The sequence below is a fragment of the Belonocnema kinseyi genome, chromosome 5 (genome assembly GCF_010883055.1).
Source record: "Belonocnema kinseyi isolate 2016_QV_RU_SX_M_011 chromosome 5, B_treatae_v1, whole genome shotgun sequence".
Taxonomy (NCBI): domain Eukaryota; kingdom Metazoa; phylum Arthropoda; class Insecta; order Hymenoptera; family Cynipidae; genus Belonocnema; species Belonocnema kinseyi.
The window spans coordinates 94,061,725-94,075,329 of NC_046661.1; the positions used below are offsets into that span (position 1 = coordinate 94,061,725).

At 24.5% G+C, this 13,605-nt stretch overlaps 1 protein-coding gene across 1 annotated transcript in view; it reads left to right on the top strand.

Moving 5' to 3' along the window:
- LOC117173388 (solute carrier family 12 member 4) overlaps window positions 1-13,605 on the top strand; it is a 129,900-nt gene that overhangs the window by 25,322 nt on the left and 90,973 nt on the right. The window contains exon 2 of the mRNA XM_033361916.1: window positions 4,926-5,014. Coding sequence (XP_033217807.1) covers window positions 4,926-5,014 — 89 coding nt within the window. The remainder of the gene's footprint in view (window positions 1-4,925; window positions 5,015-13,605) is intronic.

The window sequence follows — 13,605 nt, forward strand, 5'->3', positions numbered from 1 at the left end:
AGATGCAATAACCATTTATTTTCGTACAAATAATTTATACGGTAGGTATAACAAAGTAATTTACATACGAGTATCCCTTTTGGTCAGATGGATTTACGAGATGCATAATTTATGATGACTTTGTTTAGCTCTTCGTCTGGAGTGTTTGCTAGAGAGATTTATCAGTGACCTACGTCTGATCAATGTTGCGCAACGCACGTGTTATTTAAATAAGCAATTCTAGATTTATCATTTTAGTTCAAAATTGATTTCTTTGCTCGAAAACTGTCTTTTTTATGGGAATTCAACTTTTCAATTTTTGGTAGATAAATTGTTTTTAGTTGAAAGTTATACTATTTGGTTGAAAATTGCTGAATTTTATTAAAAGTTTGTCTTTTTGTTGTAGAGAATTTATTTTTTGTTTTGTTTAAAAATGAAACTGTTCTGTTAAAAAGTGAACTAATTTTATTTGCTATAAAAATGTTTTTTAGTTAAAATATTAATAAATTTCTTTTCCGTTGAAAATTTATCTTTTTCACGTTAAGAATTCAACAGCTTGGTTGAAAATACGTTCCTTGTATGATAAAAATTAATTTTTTTAACTGAAAATTTGAAACTTTGGTTGCAAGTTTAACTCTTGATTTAAATATTTGTTACTTTTTTGTTTATGGAAATTAATGTTTTAACTGAAAATTTAATTATTCCGGTTTTAGTGAAAAAATAATTTTTTGTATTTGAAAATTCAATCATTTTTGTATGAAATTCAACTATTTGGTTGAAAATTCAACTTATTGATTAAAAATGAACTTTTCTGTTAAAATTCAATTCTCCGTTAAAAATGATTTTTTTTTAAATTTGAAAATTGAACTATTTGGTTAAAAATTATTTTTCTATAGAAAATTAATCTGCCTCGTTTAAAATTAAACTATTTTGGTAAAAAATTCTACTTTTGGGTTATAAATTTAACTATTTTGTTGAAAAATCGGCTTTTTCGTTTAAATATTTTTCTCTCCGTAGAAATTTTCCCTTTTTGATCAAAAATCCAACTATTTGATTAAAAATTAATCGGTTTAGGTTGCTGATTTAATTAATTGGTTGGAAATTTTGTTTTAATGAAACTTTTAACAGAAAGTTTTACTATTCCATTTTTGGTAGAGATTTTGTTGTTCTTTTCTAAAATCCAACTATTTGGTAGTAAATTAATGTATTTTAAAAATTTGTCTTGTTTGGTGGATAATTAATTTTCTTGGTTGAAATTTTCTGGACTTTGGTTGTAAATTCAACTATTTTGTTTAAAAATTCTATTGATTTAATTGAAAATTCGACAGTGTAGTTAAAAATGAACATTTTTGTTGAAAATGTATACTTAGTTTAATTCAGTTGAACATATAACAGTTTTGTTACTTTTTTTATTTCCTAACTGAAAAATCGGTTTTGTTTGAAAAAAATAGTTTGTTCTTTTATTTTTAAAATTGAACTATTTGTTTGGAAATTCATCAATTTTTTTATAAATTCGTCTTATTTGGTAGAAAACTAATCTTTTTCGTTGAAAATTTAACTATTTTAGCAGAAAATTCAACTTTTGGGTTAAAAATTTAACTTATGTTGACTTTTTTTCTTTCTTGACCCGAAAATTTTACTTAGTTGAAAATTCAGCAATTTTTCAGAAACTTCAACTGTTTCATTGAAAATTAACTTTATTGTTACAAATTTATATTGTGTAGTTGTAAATTCAACTTTCTGTAGAAAAGTCTTATTTTTTTGTTCAAAAATACAACTCTTGGTAGAAATTACATTTTTTTTTTGTTAAAAAATGCAACTATTCGATTTTTTAACTAAAAATTTAACTTTTCCACTTATTGGTTAAAATTTAGATTTTTTAGCTGAAAATTTAACAATCTGCTCAAAAATTAACAATTTGACAGATACCTTTACTTTTTTATTGAAAATAACTTGTTTGTTGAAAATTCATATTTTTGGCTTAAAAGTTCCACTGTTATGTGAAGTTTTTTTTCTGTTTTGACTGAAAAATTTTTCTTGGTTTAAAATTCAACTCTATTTTTGAACATTTATTTTTTCGGTTTACACATTCATTTTCATAGGTAGCAGTTTTAGTTTTTTGGTAAAATTTCATCTTTTCGTGTTTAAAAGTCAAATATTCTTTCGAAGAAATCGACTTTTTTGAGGAGTTAATTTCCCTATTATTTCTTTATTTTCGTGAAAAATCCCACTATTTCCTGAATTAAAAATTAAAACTTCATTTCTTTTTAATATGTTTGAATTTATTTTCTCCATCATGAAAAGAAAAAATTCAAAAAAGGTTTCTAATTTGAACGTCAAGTTTTTCGTTTAAAAAATGTAAATCTGCTACTTTTTTTCTTTTTTAAAAACCTCTTGGTCAAGCAATCTACTTTCACCCTACGTTACGTAAAAATTCCTCTCAAAAGGAAACCGTATTTTTATACAAACCCTTGTGATGCAACGTTTCAATGTACCCTGAAAAAGCGAACTCCCATTGCTTTCGAAATTATTGCAATTTTTAGGTAACCGCTTTTTGCTAAATTACATTGGAGCTTTTACAAAGTTTCATTTCGTCGAAAGCTTTCTTACATGTGGAATAAATATTTCGAGTCTCATAAAATCTAGCATTACGTCTTTAGTTTCGGTAATAAAAGTTACGATCAGATTGTGTAAGAAAGGTTACGTCCTCGTTTTAAAAAACCGTTCCTTATTTCTTGAAACTGCATTTTTAATATCGCTTTTTTTAAATGAACAGACTTTACACTCTTTCCCTTATTCCCCCTTTTCTCCAATTTTTTCGGGAAACTTCCCGAAAAATGTATAAATTTTTGTTTGAAAATTAATTCTTTTCTGTTTTGTTTTGTTGAACATTCGTCTTGTTGGATATTAAATTTGTCCTTTTGGATTAAAAATTTATCTTGGTAGCAAATCATCCTTCTTGTTTGAGAATGAGCTTTTTTGTCGGAATACAACTTTTTGTTAAAAATGTATTTTCTCGGATTAAAAATTCAACTACTTAGAGCATTTGTATTTTCTTGGTTGATAATTCAATTATTTTGTTTAAAATTCATCTTTTTGTTTAAGAAAAGCAACTATTATCATAAAAGTTCCACTTTTTATTTGAGAATTAGATTCTTATTAGAAATGTATATTTCCAGGTTGAAAATTCGCCTACTTTGCTTAAAATTCATCGTTTTGTTTTAAAAATTCAACTATTTCTTAAAAAATTCCACCATTTGGTTGAAAATTAACTTTTTTATTGAAATTATCTATTTTTGGGTTGAAAATTCAAACTATTTTGTTCAAAATTCGTTGTTTTGTGTTAAGAATTTAACTATTTTTATAGAAAATTCCTCTATTTCATTAAAAATTCACTCTTTTGTTGATTATTTATATTTTTGGGTTGAAAACTAACTTTTTTGTTGAAAATTTCTTTTTTTCGGTTAAAAATTTAACTATTTTGTTCAAAGTTCGTCTTTTTGTTTAGAAAAAGCAACTATTTTCGTAGAAAATTCCACTTTTTGTTCGAAAATACACTTTTTTATTGTAAATTTATAGTTTGGGGTTGAAAACTAACTTTTTTTGAAAATTTCTATTTTCCGGTTAAAAATTCGACTATTTTGTTTAAAATTCGTCTTTTTGTTTGAAAAAATCAACTATTTGGAAGGAAATTCCACTGTTTGGTTGAAAATTAACTTCTTTATTGAAAATTGCCATTTTTGGTTTGCAAACTAAACTTTTTTGTTCAAAAGCCGTCCTCGTGTTTCGAAAATTCAACTGTTAGGTACAAAATTCCACTGTTTGAATGAAAAATAAATTTTTTGTTGAAAATCTATATTTCCGGATTGAATATTACACTGCTATGTTCAAAATTAGTTTTTTTTTTTAAATTTAACTAGTTGGTAGAAAATTCCGCTATTTGTTTGAAACTTAACTTTTTTGTTGAGAATTCTTATTTATGGTTAGAATATTCAACTGCGCTTTGTTGAAGATTCGTCTTTTTTGTTAGGTAACTGGTATTCCTGTATTGAAAATTCAAATATTTTCGTGAAAAATTTCACTATTTGATTAAAAATTAACATTTTTTTAAAAATCTTTTTTATTTGAAAATTCAACTATTTGATAAAAAATTCCACTATTTGGTTGAAAATAAACTTTTTTATTAAAAGTGTCTATTTTTGGGTTGAAAATTCACTTATTTTGTTTAAAATTAATCTTTTTTGTTTTGACTAATTCTTAAAACTTAGTTTTGTTGTATTAAAAATGCAATTATTTAGTGTAATATTAAAAGTTTTGTTAAAAATTCACATTTTTGTGTTGGAAATCAATCGTTAGCAGTTCAAAATAAACTTTTCATATAAATTCTAAATATTCTCTGAAACAATTCGGCTTAAAAATTAACACTTTGCCAGATAATTCAACTGTTTGTTTCGAAATTAACTTTTTGGTTACAAAATTCTACTTTTGGGCTTAGAATTCAACTGTTTTGTTGCAAATTTATTTTATTTTCATTAGAAAATTCATCTGTCATAGCTGAAGATTTAACAGTTTTGTTGAAAATTCGTCGTTTTGGTCGAAAATTAAACTTATTGTTTGAAAATCAACCCTATTGGTTGAAAATACAACTATTTGGTTAAAAATGTATCTATTTTGTTAAAAATTTAATATTTTTCATAGTGAAGCTTTAGGAATTTAAAGAGATTAAAATTGATTTTAATATGGTACCTGCATTAATTTTAATTTTGTTAAATTAACTCTCCTATTATTCCTCTATTTTCTTGAAAAATCACTCTATTTTCCCTGTTTGCAGAGAATTTTGGTCTCTGAAGTATGAACTTTTTTGAATTAAGAATATAAAATTGTAATCTTTATATTTTTATTTCTCTACAACAAAATTTCTAAAAATTTAATAATTTATTTTCTAGGTGATGGAGGCACTGGAGGAGATGGAGAACCTCTTGGTTACAATACGGATGAAAAGTCAGGATACCACACAAACTTATATTTGTACAACGTAAGTTTGTAATTTTATAATAAAAAAAAAAAATTAAGTGATAGAAAAAAAGTATTTTGAGCAAAGAAGTATTTTTTTAAGTTAAACATTGTTTGTGTTACGGGCTCGTCTAGGAATGGCCCACTTAGCCGAAGAAGGTGTGGATCTCGGGGCAGTGAGGGTACGTGGGTTAGCGTTCGCACATTATAACGTTTTACGACAGAGTCAATCGAAGACTTTCAAAACTTATAAGAAGTGTTTCAGTAGAGTTTATTAACTTGGTTATTAATTACTTGCCACTAAAAGAAAACAGCTTAGTGGTATTTTTAATAATAATAATAATAATAATAATAAATTAGAATCTAACAAATTCATTCTCGAAATCATATAAATTAAACTTCACAAGATTATTCATTATAGGTTTTTTTCTCTCATAACAATTTTTCTTTTTTTTAAAGTAAATTAGAAGCTTGAAATTAAATGGAATGTCACTAAAGTGGTTATGGGGATGATAAAAACACGTTTTTTTAGCGTCAAAGGTTTAATGGCTTTAGTAATCCAACTAGTGAAGGATTAAATTTTCATGATACAGGTTTAATATTGTTTTCCTGAAAAGCATTTAACTGCTTAGTGCTCAGCGGTTAAACCGATTTTCTAATTCGTTAATCATCGCCGTCATAGCTGTGCTAAGTATTCTCGTGGAATGCACACAATTCATTAAGTTGTCCCTCTGGCTCAACAGAGATGATAAAATATAATGGGGTAGTTGTATATTTTCAATTTTTTGTGTTCAGAGTTAAACTAAAAGATCACTAAAAAATGAAGGTAATTTCTAAAACACAGTTTTTTCAAATGAGTTTGAATTTTTTTTAATATTAATTTTTTTTTAATTTTTGCTTGAAAATCTAGTTGGTTGGACGGATCGACGAAGTAATTTAGCCTTTAATCAATATAGTCGCTTGTTACGTGAGATATTTTGATGACCTTTTATCACTGAAAAAACAAAATATTAACAATTTGGTAGAAAATTCAAATATTCAGTCTAAAGATGAACTGCTTTCTTAAGAATTCATTTTCTTCTAAGCGAAAATTCATCATTTTGATTGAAATTCATTGTCTTTTTTAGAAAATTTAACCACTTTTTCATTTTTTTTCTTTTTTTTTTAATTTAACTATTCCATTTTGTTTGAATATTCATCTTCTTTAGTGGAAACTTCAAACTTTTTTTTTAAATTTATTTAATTTAATAAAAATTCGTCTTTTTGGTGGAAAATTAATCTTCTCGGTTGATAATTTTAACTGTTTGGTTAAAAGTTTTAGTTTTTATGTTGAAAAGGCGTCTTTTTTATCAAAATCAACTGCTCTAACATTAAAATTAAAATTTTTGTTGAAAATATCAACTTTTACATTTTTCTTAAAAAATTCGTCTTTTTTGTTGCATTAAATCAATTGTTTGATTAAAAATTAAACTGTTTTTTATTTATAATTCAAATCTTTTTTAGTTCAAATATTAGCTATTATATTTTTTGTTGAAAATGCTATTTCTTTGTTGAAAATTCATTTTTGTATGTTCAAAGTTATTTTTTTATTTAAAAATTCAACCATTTGCTTGAAAGTTACATTTTTTTGAAAATTCACATTTTCCGATTGAAATTTCAACTGTTTTGTAGAAAACTCACCTTGTTGGCTGAAAATATAAATAATTTAGTAAAAAATTAGTTTCTTTCTGCTGAAGTTAAGTTTGTTGAAATAAGAATTTATCGATTGTCTTTTTGGTTAAAAACTGATATTTTTTAGTTTAAAGAGAAAAAAAAACTATTTGGTTGAAATGTATGAAATTTGTTGAGAATTCGTCTCTTTGATAGAAAATGAATGTTCTTCTTTGATATAATTTTAACTGTTTGGTTAATAATTTGTGTATTTTTTACAAAATTCTTTTTTTTCTTTTGTAGAAAATATTTTTTTTGTTTTGTTAAAAATGCAACTGTTTGTTTGAAAATTTTAATTTGTATATTGAAAATTGGTAATTTTTGTTAAATTGAAATGCTTTTGATTCAGAATAAAAATATTTTTTAGTGAAAATATTGACTATTCCATTTTTCGAGGAAATTCATCTTTTTTAATTGAAAATTTAACTATTTGGTTAAAAGTTCATTTTTTTAAAGAGAGTTAATCCTGCTATCTTAAAATGCAACATGTTTGGTTAAAAATTGATGTATTTTCTTGAAAATTCATCTTCTTTTATAGAAATTTAACCTTTTTGGTTAAAAATTCGATTGTTTGGCTGAAAACTAAACTGTTTTTGTTTGGCAATACAAATATTTTTAGTTCCAATATCAACTAATTTATTTTTATTTCAAAATTCATCTTCTTTCATTGAAAATGCTACTACTTTGTTAAAAATTAACTTTTTTATGTTGAAAATACATTTTTTAACTTAAAATTAATTTTTTTGTAAATTCAACTTTTTAATTGAAAATTAATTATTATTTTTCTTAATTCATATTTTTGGTTTGTAAATTTAACTGTTTTCTAACGAAATTCATCTTGATGTCTGGAAATATTTATACGTTAGTAGAATATTCAACTATTCTGTAGACTTTTTTGTGCTAAAAAATAATTTAAAAATTTTTGTAATTCAAATTTTTAAGTTTAAAAATTAACTATTTAATGGAAAATTTATGTATTTTGTTGAAAACTCGTCTTTTTCAACGGTTTTGTAGAAAAAATCATTTTTTTGCTTGAGTTCACAGTTTTATTTTTTATGTAGGAAAATGATTGCAAATATAATTCCCTTCAAAAGTCTTCCAAATTAATGTAAGTTACTTATACCGAACTTAAGATGATTCGACTAAATTAAAAATTTGACTGACTAGGTTAATTAAGACTGCATGGAAGATAATTCGAAAGTATTTGGATTAATATTTGCGGCTGAATTTAAGTTAACTGAACTAAATTTAAGTTGCTTTAATCAAATTAAAGTTATTTGTACTAAATCTAGGGTAATCCTACTTAATTCGAGTTATTTTGTCAAAATTTAAGATTACTCGACAATTTTAGTTTCAAAGACTGAATTTATAGTCCGACTATCTTTAACTGTAAGTTAATTTCGAATAAGTTAAGAATAGTTCTGCAGATTTGAAATTATTTTTTGTTTCTGAATTTAAGTAACTTTAAAAAAATTTGACCGATTTTAAGTTATTGAGAGCAAAACTTGCGGTGATTCGACTAAATGTACAATTTTACTGATAAGGTTAATTAAGACTGCATTTAACATAATTTGACTTATCTCATAATTTGACTGACAATGTTAATTAGGACTGCATTTAACAGAATTCCATAGAATTTGAATTAATATGTGTTGCTGAATTTAAGTTAACTGAACTAAATTTAAGTTGCTTTGATCAAATTAAAGTTATTTGTACTAAATCTAGGGTAATCCTACTTAATTCGAGTTATTTTGTCAAAATTTAAGATTACTCGACAATTTTAGTTTCAAAGACTGAGTTTATAGTCCGACTATCTTTAAGTGTAAGTTAATTTCGAATAAGTTAAGAATAGTTCTGTAGATTTCAAATTATTTTTTGTTTCTGAATTTAAGTAACTTTAAAAAAATTTGACCGATTTTAAGTTATTGAGAGCAAAACTTGCGGTGATTCGACTAAATGTACAATTTTACTGATAAGGTTAATTAAGACTGCATTTAACATAATTTGATTTATCTCATAATTTGACTGATAATGTTAATTAGGACTGCATTTAACAGAATTCCATAGAATTTGAATTAATATTTGTTGCTGAATTTAAGTTGCTTCGACTATATTTAAGTTCTTTGTACTAAATCCAGTTTAATAATATACTAAATTTGAGTAATTTTCTCGAAATTTAAGTCCGACTGACTTTTAATTAATTTCAGCACTTTGAAGATAGTTCTGCAAAATTAAAATTAATATATGATACCGAATTTAAGTTATTTAAACAAAGTTCAAGTAAATTTAACTAAATTTAAAATGATTCGACTAAGTTCTAAATTCGACTGACTGGTTTAATTGAGACTGCATTAAAGATAATTCTGCAGAATTTAAATTAATATTTTTTACTGAATTTAAGTTGATTGAACTTAATTCAAGTTGATTTTAGTACAATTGTATTATTTCAAATAAATTTAAGTTAATTGTACAAAATTTTTGTTATTTTGTTAAAATATAAGATAATTTGACTCAATTTAAGTTTAAATGACTGAATTTATAGTCTGACTAATTTCAAGTTCATTTCGACTACATTTAAGGTGGTTATACAATCTACAAAATTAAAATTAATGTATTTTACTGAATTTAAGTTACCCGAAGAAAATGTAAGTCAATTTGACTGAATTTAAGTTATTTAGACCGAATCTTGATTAATGTCTGTTACTCTTTTTAAGTTTATTTTAATAAATTTAAGTTGATAATACTAGATTTAAGTTATTTAGACCGAAATTAATATAATTATACAGAATGTAAGTTATTTTGAAAAATTCAAATTATTTCAATTAAATTCTCATTGTTTTAAATAAATGTTTATGATCTTGCAAAACAAACTTTTATTATAATTTTATTTAAACTTTTTTAAGTAATTTTTAAATTCAAGAGAAGTTGAACTATCAAATTAGGAACAAAAAAAGAAAGAAAGGCCGAATGAATAGCAATTAAGCTAAGAAAGAATCCTTTTTGTAACTTCGAAGCCTGAGGATAGAACTTTTTCTTTTCGAAAGACAATTAAAGCTTGCCGGCTCCTCGAGATTTCTCGCGCTTTAATGAAGAACTCTTCAGACCCAGTCGCGCGTTCAGTTGTCCCACTTTTTCAACCACTAAAACCGCTTCTTAAGGCTTTTTATATTTCTTTTCAAAATATTATATTCACTAGGGTGGCCAATAATGCATTGGAATTTTTTTTTTGTTTGACTTTTCATGCTTAGAGACTGTGCATAAATTACTTAAAGAATTTTGGGCAAGGGGGGGCAGGTGTAAAAGATTTTTCTACATTTTCTTAAATGATGGGAAAGACACGTGCTCAAAATCATTTTTACGTAAGAATTTTGAAGTCTGTGAATAACTGAAACAGAAAAGATTAAAAATTTAGTAGAAAAAAAATATTCAATGCAGGAAATATTCAGCAAATATACAGCAATTTTTTTTTCTTGAAAGTTAACTATTTCATTTTTGTTAGAAAATATATATTTTTTTTAGTGGAAACTTTAACCATTTGATTGGAAATGTATGTATTTTGTTAAAAACTCCTGCTTTTTGGTTGAAAATTAATCTTCTAGGTTGAAAATTTCAACTGTTTGGTATTTAATTTATGTATTTTGTTCACAACATTTTTTGTAGAAAATCAATTTTTTTGGATAAAATGAAATTGTAAGGTTAAAAATAAACTTTTATGTTTAAAATTAAACTATTTAAGTATGGAATCGATTAAAGTTTATTTGTTGGAAATTTGTCTTGTTTGATTAAATTAAACTGTTTTTAATTTATAAAAAAATATTTTGATTTTCATTTTTTAAAAGACAACTAATCCTCTTGGCTGAAAAATTTTTTACATATTTGGTTGAAAATTTACATTTTTTGTCAGAAATTGAATCTGTTTGGTTGAAAATTAATTTTTTCAATTGGAAAATTCACAATTCCATTTTTGTTAGAATTTTTATTTATTTTTTAATCTTTAACTTACTTGTTTGGAAATTTCTGAATTTTGTTAAATAGCTTTTTTGTTGCAGAAAATCATTTTTTTGGGTGAAAAATGGAACTGTTTGGTTAAAAATTCAGCTATTAGTTAAAATTTTCTGTAAATTATTAAAAACTTATAGCTTTCAGTAGATTGAAATCTTTGCTAGTCAAAAAGGCTGGAAAATTCAACAATTTAGTAAAAAATGTAAATGTTTGATAGAAAATTTAACTGTTTTGTAGGAAATTAGTTTTTTGAATGAATAATTTAGTTTAAAATGTATATAAATTATTAAAAACTCGTCTCTTTTAGTGGTAAATTAATTTTCTATATTGAACATTTTTCTTGTAAAAAAAACTGGAAAATTGAACAATTTAGTAAAAAATTTAACTATTTGATAGAAAATGCAACTGTTATGTAGAAAAATAGTTCTTTTTGCTGTTAGTGAATTTTTTGTTACAAAAATTCAACTGTTGCCTTTTTCGTTGAAAGTTTATATTTTTTAGTTTAAAAAATCATCTATTTGGTTTAAAATTTATGTAAATTGCTAAAAATTCGTATTTTTATAATAGAAAATTAATCTTCCTGGTTAAACATTTTTCCACCTAACAAGGCTGGAAATTTCAACATTTTAGTAAAAAAATCAAATATTTGGTGCAAAATTCAACTACTTTACTGAAAATTTACTTTTGTACTCTTGAAATTAATTTTTTTAATGAAAATTTGAGAATTTGGTTAAGAATTCTACTGTTTGGATAAAAATGACCTTTTTATTAAAAATTTATATTTTTGGACAGAAAGTTTAATTCTTTCGTTGAAAAATCCTCTTTTTAATTAAAAAATGTCATCTTTTTTGGTTAAAGAAATGCGTAAATTTATAAGAAAAGTAAGATTTTACTAAACTAATTTGAACTAAAATAATGAATCATTATAAAAAAAGAATTTTTAACCTAATAGTTGCATTTTCAACCATACAGATGAATTTTCAACCAAGAAGGTTAGTTCATCAAAAAAGGTAACATTTTGATAAAAAATAAAATAGTTACATTTCCAGTTAAAACAATTTATTTTCAATAAAATAATAATTTTTAAACAAGGATATGAATTTACTACCAAAAAGATTAATTCTCTATTAAAATAGATTCATTTTTAACAAAATATATCAATTTTCAACCAAGTTCAGATTTTTTAAAGGAATTTTCAACTAAATAGCTAATTTTTCAACTGAAGAAGATAAATGTTAAACTAAACATGGAATAGTTCAACTGAAAATAATCTGAAAATTTTAAAAAGTGTAAGTAAATGAAAAAAATGGTGTCATTTATAATGAATTTATACTAGAATGCCGATTTAGTAACAGTGTGAAGAGTTGCCTGCAATAGCCTTGGTACTAAATCGGGGGGATCGAGACGTAAAAAGTCAGGACTGCCTGAATCGTTTCCAATTGGAATGCATAATATTGCGCAATATACTCGGCTGAGTACTCGCGCACTGCGGTTCTTCCGAAGCGAGAGTCGAAACCGTCTTTTGCCCTGCCCCCTGAGAAACTGTGTGGACCAGCAGCTCCAGGAATTAAAAAATCTGGGGGGATATACAACATTTTTAATTCATAGAATATTTTCTGTATAATGATCTGGTTACATGAAATGGAAGTTGCTTTACTTTCGATGAAGTATTTATTATCTTCTCGCAAACGCTCTTTTATTTTCAATTATCGATTTTCGTATTACAGTTTGCTCTACTTTTTTAATACCTTTCTCGTCTATAAAAGTTCGACCTGCGCTTACAATATAAAGTTTTAAATCAAGTTTTCAAGATTGATAGTTGAAATAACAGGTTTAACTTTAAGACCTTTAGGAGAGTTTATCGGTACTCTTATTGTTGGAATATGTAACTATTTTTTGCAACTAATCTTTAAGAAGCATTGTTATTTTTTCAAATTAGAGAAATAGGGTTACTTTCTGACTAAAGTAATTCAAATTCAATATGGAAAGTGAATCAAAAATGGAATAGTTAAATTGTCAGTTTCGAAAATTAATTCTCAACAACAAAAAATAAAATTAACTTTCTATACAGAAAGGCCGAACTTCATCAAAATATAAAATCATTAACCAAAAAGATGCATGATTTACCATACAATTACATTTTCAACCCAAAAATACAAATTTCTAACAAAAAAGTTCGATTCTGAAAAAATCGTTTTAACTTCTATCAAATTATTGAATTTTCAATCCAAAAGTAATTATTTTCAACAAAAAAGTGAATTCCCGAACAAAAAATATGAATTTTCAATCGAAAGCAACAAACTTTGTACAAAATAGTTGACTTTTAAACCAAAAAGATCAATTTTCCACTAAAAGGAAAATTTTTTACAACATAAATTGATATTGAATAAAATAATTGAGGTTTAGGCTAACGAAGATCATTTATAAACAAAAAATGGAATGGTTACATTTTTAGATAAAACAGCCTATTAGATAAAAAAAATTGTTTAGAAAAGAAATTTAATTCAGAACAATTTGGATTGAACCGAAAGTTGAATTTTCAACCAAATTGTTAATTCCTTGACCAAATTGAACATTTAAAAAAAATCTGACCAAAAAGACCAAATTTAAACAAAAGACAACAATTTTTAACCAAAAAAAATTAATTTTTTACTAGTTGTATTCAAGAAAAGAAGATCAAATTTGTAACAAAATAATTGAATCTTCAATCAAAAATATTAATTTTCAATAAAGAACATTAACTTGCTACACAAAAATACAATATTTCAAAAAAATATAAAAATCTTAAACTAGACATTTGCATTTTTCATCTAAAGAGAAGAATTTTCGAACCAAAAAGACTAATTTTCTACCAAACAATTACATTTTAAATTCGAAAATACTAATTTGTATTTAATAGGT